Below are 17,463 nucleotides of genomic sequence, written 5' to 3'. Positions count from 1 at the left end.
TTGCCAATTCAAAAATGAACTTCGAACTTATCCTTTGGAGACAATATGGATGAGAACTCCTTAAAATGTTAAACAATCTGAACATGCGCTGAAGGCTATGTGCTACGATCAAACGCTTCAGAGCAACTAAATTAGACTTTCAGATGATATTGTTTCGGTCCTGTCAGTTTGCAAGGTCAAGAATGAACTTTGAACCTCAACTTTGGAGCCAATGCAGATGAGAAGCGCTCAAAAAGTCTCTACATCTTCCGTCGCAAACTAAAAACACATCTTTTCCGACTATACCTTGAATAAAGAAAATATAACTTAAATGGCACTTACTTAAAACTCACATGTAGTTTGGCTTTCTTGAAGAAATTGTACTTTCTTGATTCTTGTTGTTCTGAGTTTGTACTTATTGTAAGTCACTTTGGATGAAAGAATAAATGTAAAACAAAAACAATCTAGCCATCATCATTCGTTGATCAAGACCGAGCAAAAATCAAAAGCTCCAGAACTGCTGCAGTGCTTAATGGACTTTGAGGTTATATTGTTTAGGCAATGGCTGCTTTCAAGGTCAATAATGCATTTTGAAGGTCAAGAGATATGTTTGGAAAAACTGAGGCATATGTTAATGATGTGGCTACAGTACCCTCTACACATCCACTTTTTGGATTCACTTAAAGTATGTTTTTTTATAACTATCCAAGTTCTTAATCGCAGATTGAAGAAGTCTGAAGTCTAACTTTCATTTTTTTCTCCATAATGTACGTGCTAAAATCAGGTTTTGAGATTACGTGCCTTTCTTTCTTTCTTTCTTTCGTTTCAAAAAAATGAAGCCACGCGAGCACACTGACTGCATACAGCGACGCACTTCCCAAAAAAAAAAAAGGACACGTGCTTCTCCGCGTTTAATTGATTTGTTGTCCCGCGGTGTGAACACGAATGGATGCGTGCGCGTGAGGAGCCGAGAGTTGTCATTCTCACTACACCTGTGCTGCCGCCTCCTGGACGGACGCGACTCCCTTTTTCGCAGCGACTGTACTACAAGTGAACGGACAGCTTATGAGCGCCACTCAAAGCGAGAGCACCACACACAGGGAAGCGGGATGGCGAGGGTCGTACTGCCGCACCTCCGCGTCCTTCTCGCGGGGCTCTTCCTGGCGTGGACCCTGACGGTGGTCCGAGCGAACAGAGGAGGGACGGCAGCCGACGAAGAGCGGGACAAAGCGAGCGCCGCGGAGGCGCCGTGTGAGGTGAAAGCCGTCACCGTCTCTACGCTGCCCGTGCTCCGGGAGAACGAGTTCAGCTTCACCGGCGGAGCCTCGGGGAACGTGGCCGGTGGAGGGGCTGCTGGAGCAGGTGTTGTTGGCGGAGGAGGAACTGGTGGTGGTGGAGGAGGAGGAGGAGCAGCAGCAGGAGGGGGGGAATCCCGACTCCTGTTATTCGTTAGAACAGATCTACCTGGGCGAATTTCCGTAATGGATGATCTTGACAACACAGCTCTCCCCTACTTCACTCTCGGTAAGAACTGCTGTGCTACTGTGTCTCCCCTCGGCCGCGATAACCGGTCCACCTAGCTGCACGTTTTGCACACTGGTGGGCTGTGTTCACCCTGAGCTCCATTCCAAATCATGTGCACACACACACGCACACACACACTCCCTGGCGTTTAGTCACCTGTCCTGCTGTTACCATTGTGTTGTTTGGTTTCAGTGGTAACTATATTGTTGTCTATAGGCGGCATGATGTGCAACCTATAATCCTGGTTTAAAATGTGACACATGGATCCCCTTTCCTTGTTGTTGCCTAAACTACTCGTGCCTCCGAATAGGGATACAAACTAAGTGCTGCTCATGTTTAAAAGGCACTCTTTATTTCCTTCCTCTGCCTCTCTTTCTCTTTGGCTTTCCTATTTCGTGGTTGAACGTGATTATGACTTTGGATTTCATGCATGCCCTAAGTGTGGTGCTCCAATCAAGGAACGCAATTTGGTGCCTGCAAATATGCATGAAATTGGTATTTTATTCTCACTTGAGCACATAATTCTTAGAACACATGCATTGCTGGGCGGTATTAACCAGAGTTTGCGCCTTGGCCATGGTAGGTTTAAGGGAACCTACACACTGTGCAGGGCTTAGTCACAGATAACTGATTGGATCGAAACAAACACTGGACTTTGACAGGTCATCTGGAGTTCTCTGTGAAAGCCTTTGACTTTTAAAATGGTCTTGGGAGTAGCGTCACTTATTTGACAATCATGGAGGACATAACAGAAAGTATTTCTGCCTTGCGCATACCGAAAAAAAAAAAAGAGATTTGCTTTTTGAGAGGAGCAGACTATGCATAAAGGTACTTGCTTACCTTGCTTTCTCCATATTTTGTGTGTCACGTGAGAAAGATGGATGTTCTTGTACTCTCCCCTTTTGTTTTCATGCATTAGAAGTGCAGAGAGTGTAAAGCACACTGTAATGTTTGTTAAATGCAATAAGCCACACGGCATGGACCATAATTGCAAACGCCTCGATGTTTTCCAGTTCCCAATCAGTTCAGGGCAACTGTATTCGCTCAGTATAATAGAAAACCTGTTTTATGGCAAATCCAAAGATGCAAGACCTGGTGGAGGTCACTGGTGTGGGTGCTGAGAAAATCCATGTCTCATTACTGAGGTTTTTGGACTCCGGCTTGTTATCTTGTTGTTTTTTCCCCCCTTCTTTTCCTGGTCTCGGTTTCATTCTCTGTACGAGGAGTGCCGAGTAAACTGGCTGTGCGAAGCAAAGGCGAGTAGGAAGGCTGGCAGGCAGGCAGGCGGGCTGAGGGCTGGAGCATTAAGCTAGTAAATCACTTTCTATTCTCATTAAGGACAGCCGTTGACTGGTGAAAAAGGCCTCTCTGTCCTCCCAGTCAGCCAGCTAGCAAATTTGCTGCTTCGCCCTTCCAGTGCATGACTGTATGCTGTGAAGTGAGGAGGAGGAGGAGATGGAGGAGGAAGACGACAAGGGCTTTAAAATGTTTAATGCAAGCATTCACGTATGCCGTTGACCACATTGTGAAACTGAATAAGAGCTCTAGTACAGTAGTATGCTCAATAAATCCTGATGTTTTCATCATAAAACTGACGTTCATGACAACAAAAAAAGCAATACCATTATGAAAAACTCAGTAACAAAGAGGTTTCTTTTTAAAATGATGAAGTCTACTTCATTTGATGGTGTTGTCTATCAGGAAACCAAAATACTGTTTTCATTTTCTTCATTGCGAAGCTGTAAAACACCTGCTGAGTGATGTGAACACCCTCATATTATTCTAATTGTGCTAAGATCCTGACACCGGAGTCCGAGGCAGAAGTTGACATTTTGGTGTCACCTGTGTTTTGCATGTGTTCAGTATTCAACACCTGAACGCATCAGGTCGTCCTGACAGTTTTCCTCTTGACGGGGTGAATTAGTGGTTCTGCTCGTGAACTGTTGTGCCTCGACATCACGGAAAAACACTGTATTGTTTATTCAGGAGCACAAAATGAGCAAATTTAAATACACAGTGAATTTTTATGATCGGAATTTCATTTGTTGCATTGATATTCTTCCTTTTTTATTTTCTCCTGTGAAATTTGGTGCTTCAGGGTGCTACAAAAGCCTAACCCTCATCAAATACACAGTCAGACACATAATATATATGAATATTATATGGGCGTAGGCATTGTCATTTATCCCTTTTTTGTTCCCTTTTATGTTTTAATACTCACTGAACATTATATAGTGCTGTACAGTGTATAGACTGTATTGGATTGTGGCAACTACCCACCAACTCTATTCTGTTCTGTCTGTTTTTCTGAAGCTTTCAGGAAGCTGTTAACATCAGTGGCTGTGGTTTAAAAAAACAACATAGCAAAATGCTGCCTCCAATAATGTCAGATTTATTTAAACTAAAGTAAACAAGTCAATGGTACAACATTGTGAGTCTTGAGTTACTGGAAATACATTTTCTAACTGACGGAGATAAAATCACAGTGAAAATTGCAGTTAGTGTCTCGCTTAATGCACCTGACGTGTAAAGGTGCAAACAGAGTGTTCCTTTACATTGAATTAAAAATTCACTTCCTATTTTCCAGTGATAATACCAGAGATATTTCAGAATGCAGGGTCATATACCATGTGAGCCAAATGCCAACCGAACCATAGTGAGCACAGCCTTGGCTCTGGTTCTTCGATTCTGTCAGATGTGTGATTGTTTTGCGGAAGGATCGTCGGAGGTTTGGGAAGGTGGGAAAAGGACAGCAAGTCCCCTTCCCGCTGTGGCCTGCCGCCTGCTCAGCTTTGATTTATTACCTCACGTGTCATGAAGAATGGATGAAGAGGAAGGGCAGTGAAGAGGAAATGTACAGAGCCGCTTGCCCCGTTTCTTGTTTACTTTTCTTTCCATTTTCTTCATGTGAAGTGATGAATTGATGCATTCAATGCAACACGGCATACATCCAATCCTTACTTTCGGTTAAAAAAACCCGTTGGATTTGCTGATATTTGTTTTTGTGTGGGTGTATTTTAATGTTGTAAAAATATGTTTAAACCACATCTAAGGGTTTTTCGGCATCGGAGCTTTCCTCCTAGTGTCGTCATACGCTACTTTTCCACCAACATTTTACTTTAAATAATGAATGTTAGTGGCAGTTGCAGTTGTTCTGTCTTTCAACTTCGGAGTATCAAACTTAGACATTCTAGGGAGAGATGCTTCTACGCTTTGTCACACAAGATAATTTTCTCTGCTCATCTAAAGTGATGTGGGATTGGGTGGAGATCGATATGTTTAGCAACATGGCTGACTCGGTAAACACCTCATTAGGAGTTCACCTTTTTGAAAACCTTCAGGCACTTAACTCAGGAGCAAACGAGCAAAAGTCCTTTATCATCTCCATCCGCCGACTTGGACAAAAATCTTTACACCTTTTTAATTTCCCACCTCATCTTAGTCTTTTTTTTCTTTCTTCTTTTCGCGCATCTTATTGAGCTCTGGCTTTCCAATCAGCCTTTTTTTCACTCTCTTCGTCCCTCGCTGTACCTCTCTAAGCAGGAGTTACAGCTCTGGGGGGAGGGAAGATGGGAGATTAAAAGCAACAGTGAAGAAACAAAAAGAGTGCCTTTTTACTAGACCACTCTGCTTCCTGCGGCACAGAACATGTACACACGGCACGCGTCTCAATCTGGTGTCAGGGGTTGAGCTCAGCAGTGCAGGACAAACACTGAAGAGGGTGGTAAAGGTCAACAAGAGAGATGGGAGTTATTACACAGTGTGGAGCCGACATGGAGGGGAGTTTTTGAGAAGACTTGAAATTTAAGCGTGGCACTTAATTTTCCGCTGTTTTGAATGGAGTGTCGTTGGGAATACTACAAACAAGCGCATCCGACTGATATACCGAGGGTGTAAAGAGACAAGAGAGAATAGGATCCATGGTGGAGCGCGTGCAGGCCATCAAATGGTCTATTTGTCATCATTTGACCTGCTATAATAAACCTATAGGAGGCTGTCTTTTTAAGATGAATGCCCGACTACAGTCTCATTTGTAGTGGGAATTCTGTTCCTATCCATACTCTGTACTTGTAATGCCCTACCCCGGTGTTTTCAGTCTCATGTCTCTTGGTTTTGGCTTATACAGCAAAATGGCAGGTTTTGGACAGAAAGGAAACTCTGCATTTAGCTTTGATCATTGCACAGTGTGCTGGCTGGCTGTTCCTCTCTCACCTGCTGTGATTCAGAATAGTCGTACATGAGGTTTTCTGCAGTATCGCGTGATTTCCAGATATGCTATTTCTTATGACAATTTATTGTGAAGAAGTTGCATGTAGTGTCTTCTTTTTTGCGGCGAGTTCATCTACTGGAGATATTCGGCCAGGGTCTATTTGTAGTTTATTGTAAGAATGTGCATTGACACTATATTTGTATACCTCAAACTATGTGTAGACATGGGGATGTGGAAATAAAAAAAAACCCTTATTTGGTCATTTTACAGTCCATACAGCTGCTGCCAATCAATTATTGGCCTTGAGATGCTTGAAGGTCATTGAGATACCACTGCTGATATGGGTTACACGTGCATTGTGAAGGATTGATGAGTCTGGGTGTGAAACAAAGGAACTGTATTGTGTTGTAATTGTGTATACAAGAGGCAGCTGCAACCTTGTTTAACAGTCTTGGCCAAGGAGACACAAGATGTGTGAGAAAGGAAAGGGAACAAGTGTCTCAGCAAGGTGTTGTGCCGTAATGAGCCACCAGAACATCCTCAGGCTATGAAACTGGAGCGATAAACATCATGCTCCCAGAAGATATCACCTTTTTTAGTGTGTTGACGATGATGGTGGTGGAGAGTGCTGTTGAACACATTGGTCCAAAAAAAAAGGGAGTAAATTGGGTTGAGATCTGGTGACGTGTGCAGGTAATAGCGGTAGCATTTTCATACTCATCGTTGGCCTCCATATGGAAGCGTTCCTTGTGTTTTTACATTAATTTAATTCAGGTATTCCTTTCAATTTGCTGACATGCAGTGACATTGTGGATTTTCTTTATTTTCATTCATGGAATGAAAAACGGGAGACAAGTATGCATATCTGAACAGTTGATTAAAAAGTATTTCAAGAGCAATTTATTGCTAACTCTAGGAATTGAAATCAGGCTTGTGCACACAGTTTTATAATGTCTAAGATTCATAAAGCCTTAGAAATTTGATGCAAGGAGAGCATAAATAATTTGTATTAATACAGGTTTTGGACTTTGTACATCTGCAGTCTTGGGCTGGCCCCTGCAGGCATGGGACAATATGAAAATGTGAAGTAAACTTCCTTTTAGTGGAAAAAAACAACAATCAAACAATCTTTAATAAATTAATCATAAACAACAAGATCCCAGTCTGTTGTCATTGTGTCTGTCTGCATAATCATTCCTGTATATCTTAAATCGGGCTCTATTTTTAACTTCTCTACCATGACAGTGAGCTAGACAGCTTCTCTAAGTCATCCGTGATGATATTTACATTTATCCACATCCACGATCAACTAAGTGTGGAGTTTTTTGTTGTTGTTGTCACAATCCACGATAAAATCATCTCATCTTTTTACACAGTAGAGATAAATCTGCTTCTCTCTTTTGCATGAGAGTGTTTTTCCAAAAACAAATGGATTATGAGGTTTTATTACCTCACACAACGTTAAACTCCTTTGACTGGCAGAGAGTGAAGAATCAAGCTCATTTGGCTTACTGGTGACAGGCCGACGTGATGGGGAGGATGGATGAATACGGCCGGTAACCCATGCTGGTTGCTTTCCTTTGCAGGAACTGTATTTCACAATGCTTTGACTTGCCTTGTGGTGGAATTGGACAGATTTGACGTCAAGATAACCATCTGATCATTAACATTGCTGAGAGGGGTATGTCTTTTAATGTTTTTAATTTGACATAATTGATAAAGAAGTTTATGTAAATACCCCTTGTGAATGCACGAGCTATTCCCCCTGATTTATGCAAAGCAACAACATGCACAATTGTGGATGCATTTTCCCCTAATTCATTAATTGCCAAAGAAGATCAAAGATAGTGTTTTGGCAAATGAGGGAATGGCAGAATTCTATAATCTTTTGTTTTATTCATCAGACATTCTCTGTTTTTAAAATGAATCCGCTAAGATGTAGTCTTTTGGGTTGATTTATCATAGCAGGATAAATAAAGATGTGAGTAGATCCTGTGTTTACACTTCCTAATACATGCAGTAAACAGGAAGTGTGGGCTTGCTTCACTGTATGAAACAAATATTATCTGCTTATACATTTAATTGTGGAAGTGCCATGAAATGTAATGGGTGAATTTGATATTAGGAAATTTACCCTGAGCATACTGGTTGTAGAGCACATGTACAGTAAACCACGTGTAGTGACTCCAGCTACAGTTACCAACCTCAGCCTTGAGCATTTTCAGTTTGATTGTGACCCTCTGTCTTTCACGGCATTGTTTTATGGCGGTGTAGCTCTATGAGTCCAAACCAACTTATGTAAAGCTGGACTAGGAACAGCCTGGATGGTGTATCTAACAAAAGAGCATGTTGCAAGCCCCAAAGATTCATAAACTTTCTGCGTGTGTACTGTAAAGGGGCTTTCTAGTCTGTGCACCAAATGCATAATGTGACACTGATTTATAAAAGCAATTCCATTTAGTTGCTCCTTTGGCTCCTCAGTTGTGTCCCCCGCCACATAATGGAATGCCCCATGTGACAAAGGCTGTGTAATGTATTTGCTCTCTAAGGAAAATAAGTTTTACAATGCGAGCCAGACATTTGCAGCTCTGGAAAAATCCATCAACTTCCCCACCATACATTTAATACCAAGTAGTACATGTAGACACATTGAGTATTTTATGAAGTTCAATCACACTTTGCAGATCATTATCTTTGGGCAATACAGCAATTCCATCAAACGACTTAAGTATACTGCAAGAAGAACATGAATAACCTTTCAAACAAAGTTTTGATTTGATCACAACGCCAAATTAGGCCAGTCCACTTCCTGTCCCCCTACTCCGATGCAATTTCTTGGACCACACCCTCACCTTTGAACTCAACCTACATTCTGATCTTAACTTAACCTTTTAAGTTTCAAGTCTGCATCTTGCATAGTTGTCACATTATCACCCTAGCAAAATTTGTCAACAGACAGACACATAAGACAGACAGACATAAAAGCACCTGGCAAAGTACTCAAAACTGCCTCTGTGGTAGTTCCCGTTACCGCAGGTGTGTCCAGGGAAACGTTCTGCCATGATGACAAGATCTGCCACATGCCGTCGCAGCTTGTAAAAATTGGAAACAGAGGGGCGGATTTTCATGAAAGGTTGACTGGGTAAAGGCACGGCATTGAATCCAACAAAGATGAAACCAGGGATTTCATCAAAGTTCTAAATCGATTAACAAATGGTTTTTAACTGTATTTGAATGACCCGGCGCAAAATGGGAGCGGTGCTTCAAACGGATGAATAAACTCCAGTTCTATCATTCTGCTCTGTGATTTGATTGCTAGACTCACCATGAACTGAAAAATGCAATCAGAATGTTTTTCTCTCTGAATCTGATGATTCATTTCTCCTAGCATTTCACTATTAAAGTTGGGAACAACGATACTGATGTGTGATCGGCATTTAAAAAAAAAAGTCTATATATTGATTCCAAGCGATTAACATAACAAAGAATGGTTAAAGTATTTGCTGGTATTGTTTAGTTTATTTGATTAACTGAAATTTTGAGCTGGTGATGTTGGAAAAATAACTTAGAAATTGAAGGTTTATTGAATATGTTAAGCAAATGAATATATATATATATATATATATATATATATATATATATATCATTCCAGGTGATTAGCAAAACCTGTCTATCGATTTTAAATGAATGCTCAAACTTTAAAGTGGTTTAATTCCTTGTGGGTGTGCTGTTACAAATTTCCTACAGTTCCTACAGTATGTACACAGTTGGCGTAATAAGAGGAAGCCACCACTAACTGCTCTGCTAAATACCCTTTCCAGTTTGTTCATGTTTAAATAACAGTTTTGAACCAGTGTGGGGACGTTGAGACACCCGATGACATGAATGAACACAATAGTGGAGCCCGCCCCTGGCTGTCTAAACTACATGAAACATGAGCAGAGAGCAGATGGAGTAATTGCGTGAATGAACGTTGTTTGCTTCTTGAGGCGGTATGTGCTCACATTTCAGATTCCTATTTGGAAGCTTCAGTGTTGCTTCATCCTCATGTGAGAGTTATCAGGATGCTTAAGTGCAGCTGGAATTCCCTTTGCACTGCTCTTACTTGTGAGCGTGTTCTGATTTATCTTGTGAGAGTCGTAATGGGAATGCTCCATATACCTGCTGATACTAAGCCAGTCGGTTGCAGATTGCTCTGTGCCGACTCTCTGTGACACACAAGAAAATCAGCTTTTGACGAATGCAGGTGCTGCTTACACCATAGAGTCCCAAATAAAGCCGCTTAATTGTTTTCTGTTGAACGTGTTTGTATACTGCTCCCTTTTTATGCAATGTTGTGCCATTTTCATACGTAATTACTTTAGTGCAAATCAAAGGTTCACTCAGTACAATACATTTATTTTCAAAGTCCCTTTTCCCTTTGGTATCCACTTCTTACCAATAACAAACATGGCAACAAAGATCAATTAAATCTTTAAAAGGAATAATGTGCAATAGAAAACAGTGCATTGCCAAAAATAGCTAAGTGTTTTACTCCATTCTCGTAGCATCATTTGTCGACACTCTCCCCCCCTTTTTTTTAAGCAGTGTTTTATGTTTTTCACTTACAAATGATTCTTTTGGTGGCTGCTTTTAATGGCACAAAGTGTCCTTTTTTGCTAAAGGAAATTGTCTTCTTTCAAATTATATTTATTCATTGAGGCAGTCCATCCTTTGGCAATCTATAAAAAACACAACCACACCCCTCCATCCTTCCATCATCAAGACCAGTGAGAAGTAGGATGGAAGTGAGACTCGGCATCAAACTGCCAGTAAAATGTATGTTTTGCCCAGAACCGCCTCACCGGAATTCACTTGCACTCTCTCTCTGGCTTCAAACAGACCAGACGGCCTGTAAATGTCCTCCTACTGGTTGACAGGTTAGATTTCCAGATCACAGGCAGGATGAAAGCCCAGTTCCACTCTCGTTGGGCTCCAGTTGTGCTCTCTCTCTCACATTCTCTCTTTTGCTTTTGCTTTTTTTTTTCTCTCTCTCTCTCTCTCTCTCTCTCTCTTTCAACAAAATATGTTCGGTATCTATTTGTCTTCATCAGAAGATGCAGGGGAGTGTGGCTCGTGTTTTACAGTACTAACATTGCATGTGTATTAGTTCATCATTACCGTGGGGATGTAGTTAAATAGTCTCCAATAACCTAGTTAATGGAATTATTGAAATCACATAAGGGTCTTATTTTGCCAACATGACAAACAGTGTGTGTGTTTCAAAGAGGAAGAGGAGAGGCATTGTTCATTGTAAGCTGGTCACAATGATGTTTAAGACCCATAAAATTTGATTCCCACCAGAATTTGCTCTGCACCTTGGAAACGTGCCAGCTCTGCACAGCTCACTATCATCATACCCCGTGGTTCCTACAAAAGATTTTAAACCTTTTATCTATGCTGGTTTGTTTGTACCTATTTGCATTCCCTCCAAGCTGTACAATCTGAGATTTCCTTGCAGATAAAGAATGTGCACCATTAATCTCCCCTCGACTGATGGGTTTCCTCCCACAATTTTTCTTTTTTTCCGCTCCACCATGCACATCTGTCCAAGTTCCTGCTGGAGTTCGCTTTATCTGCACTGGGACACATGCTCTAACTCTTCACTTTTCCAGTTGTCAGTCTTGATAATATGGGTTCATTGATTTCAGACAAAACAAAGAGGATTGCTGCATGCTGATTCACATGACCTCGGGAAGAGCAGATTAAGTCGTGATGAACCATTGGTGGTTTGTTAGATAATGGCGGTATTGTATATGATTTACAAAGGAACGTGTTATTTAAGAGCCATGAGATGTATAATCTTGCCAGCCTGTTCTGGGTCTACCCCAGGGCCTCTTACCAGTGTGGTGGTCTCATAAAACGAGGAGCACCCAGGAGGTCTCCTGCTCAGATGCCCGAACCACCTCAACTGCCCCCTTTTGATGGAGAAGAGCTTTACTCTGAGCTCCCTTCAGATATCTGAGCTCTTCACCCTATCGCTAAGGCTGAGCCCAGCCACTCTAAGAAGGGAACTCATTTGACCCTCACTTATGGACCAGACTCCGGGATAATTAACTCTCTTCTAACCCAGAAGGAGCAATCCACCATTTTATAGTAGATGACCATACGATGAATAATATTCGTATGTATAATACAATGACAATAATAACATCTCCTTGAAATGTACTTTGCTTTTTATCAATGTTTTCAAATGTGAATTTCTCAGTTTCAAAGGTAAATGATAACTTGTAAAGTGTAGCTTTTGTCTAGAAACTTGAGGCAGATCATCAGAGATTAGCAATCATTTTGCAAAGAAACACTATGCAAATTGTAATAAAGAAGTGTGTGTTAAAGTACTTTTTATTTAGTATGTATTTTTAAAAGTGGTAATACAAACTCACTGGTATTGGTCGTGACTACTAAATAGCTGGTAGTCCACATACCTACTCTTCTTTAATATACATGAGCCTGGCTTGTCGTGCCATTTTTTTGCAATTATTTTACATATTGAAGGATTGGTGCAGTTTTTTTATTGAAGTTCAATATGTTTAATTAATTTCATTATAATGCACACTCTCTTTTTGCAATTTTAGAATATGTCTCTGTCGTTTCTTTCATACAGCATCGGTGCAACTGAATAGTGGCATCTTCAGCACCTATGCACTCCTGTTAAGCCTGAGGGGGAAATCGGCACTTGGCCTCACATATTGTATGCTTATCCACAGGAAGCTCATTGGTATGTCATGGTGGTATCCTCCTCGCCTCTTTTCAGAGGCACAGCACACAACATTTTTTCAGGTATTTTGTCTGGCTCTGGATTAGCTCTGATCTAACAGCAATTACCCTTGGAAGTCTAACACAGCATAGCATGCTCTCCTGAGGTCACTGATGGGTGATGTGTCTTCAGACTGGTTAAAGGGATAGTTTGGATGTTTTGAAGTGGGGTTGTGGGAGGTACTTATCCGTAATCAGTGTATAACCTATAGTATATGATGGGTAAGCACGCCCCCAGTTTGGAGAGTCAGACGGGAGTTACCACACTGTTCAAAGCAATATACAGCCGTGGATGGGGGTAGCATTAAAAAAAGAACCACCTAAATACATCAATTTCAGTTGATATGTTCTCTATATTTAGAATATTTTCTCTGGTGTACAGAGTGTTATTTTGTGACTTTTCTGACTGTGAACTCCTGTGTTGGTTAAAACAGCAGTTTTTTTTTTTCAATAGGGTCAGGTGTTTTTTTGCAAAATCACAGATAATGGCTTCAGTTTCCCAAACCTCGACCTATATAGCTCTCTCACAGCAAGTTAGACCAGCAAATAAATTCTACATAGCGTGCACGTCAACTCAAATCAATGTATCTAGAAGGACCTTTCTTTAAGGTGGCAAACACACTGTTGCTGGTTTCCCCTTCTGCAGCTGTGCATTGCTTTGATCCATGTGATACCTCCTGTATGCTTATCTAAACTAGGAACATCACCTACTGTACGTTATACACTTACTATGGATAAGAATCTCATAAAAACCTGCTTCAAAATATACAGACGACCCCTTTTATGAGGATTGTCAAGTTGAGCAATAGGCGCATGAGGATTTGCAACAGGATCTTCGTATTTAAAGGATTGTTCATCATTATCATGTTAGTGCTAGAAGTAGGATGTTTGTCGAGCTGTACAAATTAAACCGTTTTGGATTAGGACTCCAAACACAAATACCATTTAAGTAATGCAGACATGCATAGACCCAGTGGTAATAAAACAAATGTTGATAGCTTACATAAATAGGCTTATAGAGGTATCCTCCTCCCATTTGTAACACATAGCATTGAGAGAAGGAAAAACTCATACCTGATGTTAATGTCACGTCTTCTAAACAAATAAATCAAACATCAAGCAAACGGGGTGAAAGCACTGAAGCCAGCTTACATGATAGCAGCAATCCAGAGGAGGGAAGGTGTCCGTGTGGCTCCTCCTCTAGAGGCGCATGCAGGTTTTAATCATTTTGTTTCTGAAAGAAAAGTTGGGAGCTAGCTGGTTCTGGACACTTTGTTTTGTCACTGGTCAAATCTGTCTGATTGTCAAGCATATACTGGTGTGTTTAACACACAGATGACATGTGTAGTAGGGCTGCGGGTTTCAGAGTTCCATATGGTATGAATTTTTCATATACTGTCATATAGGGCTGTGCGGTATACCGATTCAACCGGTATACCGGTTTCAGTTTTCCGTACGATATGAATATTTCATATACCGTCATAATAATTGCCGTTGTTTGGCAGGCAACAACATTTAATGTTCACAGCTTGAAGCTGAAGGAGCAACGGACCGAGCTACTTACGTCTCATGTTAACTCACTTGACTAATGGTGTGCAAGAAATGACATCACCAAAAGGCATGCTGGGTAAATGACACCGCCCACACAGGAAGACTTTTCTTGTGCAAGAAGAAGTCTTTTCCTGTGCAGCAAAGTGGGCGGGCTTTATCCATCATGCATTTTGGCGATGTCATTTCTTGCACACCATGAGTCAACTTCTATCCGTGAGACGTAACTATAGTTTGGGAACTTTTTTTGGGAAAAAACTGAAATGAAAATGATTATTAGTTACTATTCCCTCAGTTTCCCTCAGTTCCCTCCGTTTTCATTTTCTATTGTCAAGGTGTTGAAGGGATGGATGACTCCGTGACAACAAGTTATTTTAGGTGAAATGTTTTCACAAATCTCAGTGTATACGATCCCCCAAAGGCAGCAACATATCAGTGTGAGGCGCATAGAACTCTGATTTGACACCCACTGCTCGACGTAGAGATGATATGCCGATGGTACTTTAGTTATCACAGTTTACTTTATCTTCATATCTGTTGTAAGCTTTAAAATCACAACTTTGAAGATTACTTTTACTGACTGTTGGGGCTAAATGGTAAATTAATTTCCCCTGTATGATCGTATGTATACTGTCATTGTTCCTAAGTCGAGTTTCTTCTCTAAAAACTACTTTTCAAAGTTAGATAGACCGGAACTTTATATTTCATGTTATATTTTTTAATAAGATATACTGAGAGTACACACTTTTGGTGACTGCTACGACTACAATTTTTTGTATTTTGGCTTAGATAAATTAAATAAATAAAAGAACACTTGGATTTGTAGCTAATTGTTAGACTATGTGCACAACTTGTTGATTTTTATTTATATACACACGTGTGTGTATGTATGTATGTATGTATGTATGTATGTATTCATTTTGTTTGTGGTAGATTATATTTATGAATGTACAATTTTGTATAAAAAATACTGTACCCAAACTTAAAACGTGTTTTGCACTGTTGACCGTCATTAGGTATAATATGCATAGGACATTTTGGTAGAAGGAAACCAGACGGATGATCATATTTTGCTGTGTGTGCGGTGTGCCTTCCACCCATTAGCCCAACAGGGTGATCACTGTTCCGTAACATGACCGCAATCAGGACAAATGCACTATTAACTCTGTAATGAGACAGCTCAACAAACAGAATTAATGGGTCCATTCAAAATGGCACTCTCCAGCAATCAACACTTAGTTAGGCTTGTTACTATGGCTGTCAGAATCAGAGAGAATATGCCTTATCTGTAAGAAGTGAAGACACAATTGTGATGGCAAACTTTGTGATACACATTGTAGAACTACAGATGTCTAAAATCTATCTAACATTTGAAAATCAGTGGTACTCTGGTGCTTATTTTTGTGAATCTCACTCCCTTAATGTACAACCTTATCAGGGATGTTAATTATTAAAGAGACTCTTTCCTGATTCTCGACTTGAACCCTATTGCTCTAATGTTGGAGACACATGCATTAACTGAATAGACTCACTACATTCAGCGTATCAAGTGCTCGCCACCACCGCCCACCTCTGTACAATGTGTGATTATACTTTAGTTTTTACGGTCGGGGTTGTGACTTGTTTCTATTTTTAGACGAAAGATAAATGTAGAAGTTGGGAGAGGGCAGGTGTCTTCGCTGTTGGGACGTTTGAAGAATATGAGCCTTGACATAATGCAGACCCATGTGGGTATTGTGCCTGTCCACCCGGAGCACATCTCCGTACTGCTGATGAGTCACTGTCATCCACTTCTTCTGACAACGATTGAGTAATACAGCAAGGCTATTTAAACAAACCTATTTTAAATAACTGCAAAATACAATCATTTAAAGTTGTAAGTCCCTCCCCTATTGACATAATAACTAAACACTGAGATGGAAATTAGACTCATAACATAAGGTATTGAAAGTATTACATCTCATGTAAAGTCGATGTACAGGCCAAGCTAGACATCAGTAATCAGGATCCATACTTAACATGTCAGCCAGCATTTTTGTTATAACATATATAAAATGAATGTCAAAGACCAACAATTGAGCCCAAAATGTGACGAATATACATGATAAATGGGTGATAAGTCGTAGTTTGATTTAGTATTACACTCCATTTTTAATAGAAACATTAGGTCAATGGTATGACTAAGTTCTATCAATCTAAAGTTAAGGTGACAGTAGTTGGTAATAAAACATTTGCAGTATTTCCCCCCCTAAAAACCAAATACTTGATGTTATTTATGTTAGATGTTATGTTCTCATTATTTGGGTATTTGTATCTCCATGTTTGCCTTGTTGGATACTGTCAAAGCCAGATGATTCAACATTAATACACACACAGACAACCCAATGATGGATTGGTTCCTGAGCACTTTCACTATTACATCCTCTGATCTAATGGGATTTTCCAGACTGACTATTATGATGAAGTAGGCAAATGATTGTCAGGATGTTGCCACTCATCAGTCATATTAATTGCATTTATGTGTCATTATTACAGTCTCCTAATGGATGGTAGCTTCTTGCAGGCTGGCTATCTTCGCCTTAACCTAATTGAGTTTGAGCCAATGTTTTTCTCTCCCAATGGAAACTGCAACTTGAGTGCTGTCTTTTCTGGTGTCTCCATGAGAAAACAAGTCCATCCTTTTGACTAGTTAATGCTATCTGTCAATAGGTTTGCACAGCGTGCTTAGTTTACAACCTGTAGATTCAGTGACTGTTAAAGGTTACATGGCTTAAGACAGTCAACCTCTCATACACAGGGATCAAAACAAACATATTTTAGTGTATTGATTCATATTTGTTATTCACTGGAGTGATTCCTCCAAGACCAAACAGGGAAGCGGGGAGTTTGCATTTCACTCATTTTCGGTTTCACTGAGCCCATAATGAGTCACTCACACACATTCACATTAATGATAATTGATATGAAAGCCAGACAGTCTGAGAGACAATATGGATGTGGAATTAATCTTCCAATCAAATCTGTGCAGTACATTCTCTTACCTGAATCTTGAACCATATTTCAAGGTATTTAATCTTCATACAGTGTGCACCTAGGTACTCACAGCTAACTAATTTTAACCACCGAATATTCCATTGTACCATTTAAATTGGCTGCTTCATGGTGATATTGCACATATGGCACTGACTGGCAGAAGCCATTTGATTAGTCTCGAGGCCATATCCTTGCTAAGGTCAGACAGATTCCTAATGATATGTTGTGTGTTTTTATGGACTCTTCCCATGAGTATTGGATGGGCTGTAATAAGCTGTCACTGTGGGAGAGTCGCCCATTAGAAATCACTGGTAAATGTCCATATATTATCCAGTTGTGGAGGAAAAGGTGCCTCAACATGTCACAATCACGAC

At 40.4% G+C, this 17,463-nt stretch overlaps 1 protein-coding gene across 1 annotated transcript in view; it reads left to right on the top strand.

The window, feature by feature from the left end:
* Positions 1-1,088: 1,088 nt before the first annotated feature.
* The window catches only part of astn2 (astrotactin 2), a gene marked incomplete at both ends in the record, with an annotated part of 231,808 nt that continues 215,433 nt past the window's right edge, over positions 1,089-17,463 (top strand). Inside the window, one exon of the mRNA XM_079235676.1 lies at positions 1,089-1,503. Coding sequence (XP_079091802.1) covers positions 1,089-1,503 — 415 coding nt within the window. The remainder of the gene's footprint in view (positions 1,504-17,463) is intronic.

The sequence above is a fragment of the Taurulus bubalis genome (assembly GCF_910589615.1).
Source record: "Taurulus bubalis genome assembly, chromosome: 19".
Classification (NCBI taxonomy): Eukaryota; Metazoa; Chordata; class Actinopteri; order Perciformes; family Cottidae; genus Taurulus; species Taurulus bubalis.
Note: the sequence above shows the minus strand (reverse complement) of the source record. Positions and strands in the feature narration are given on the sequence as shown.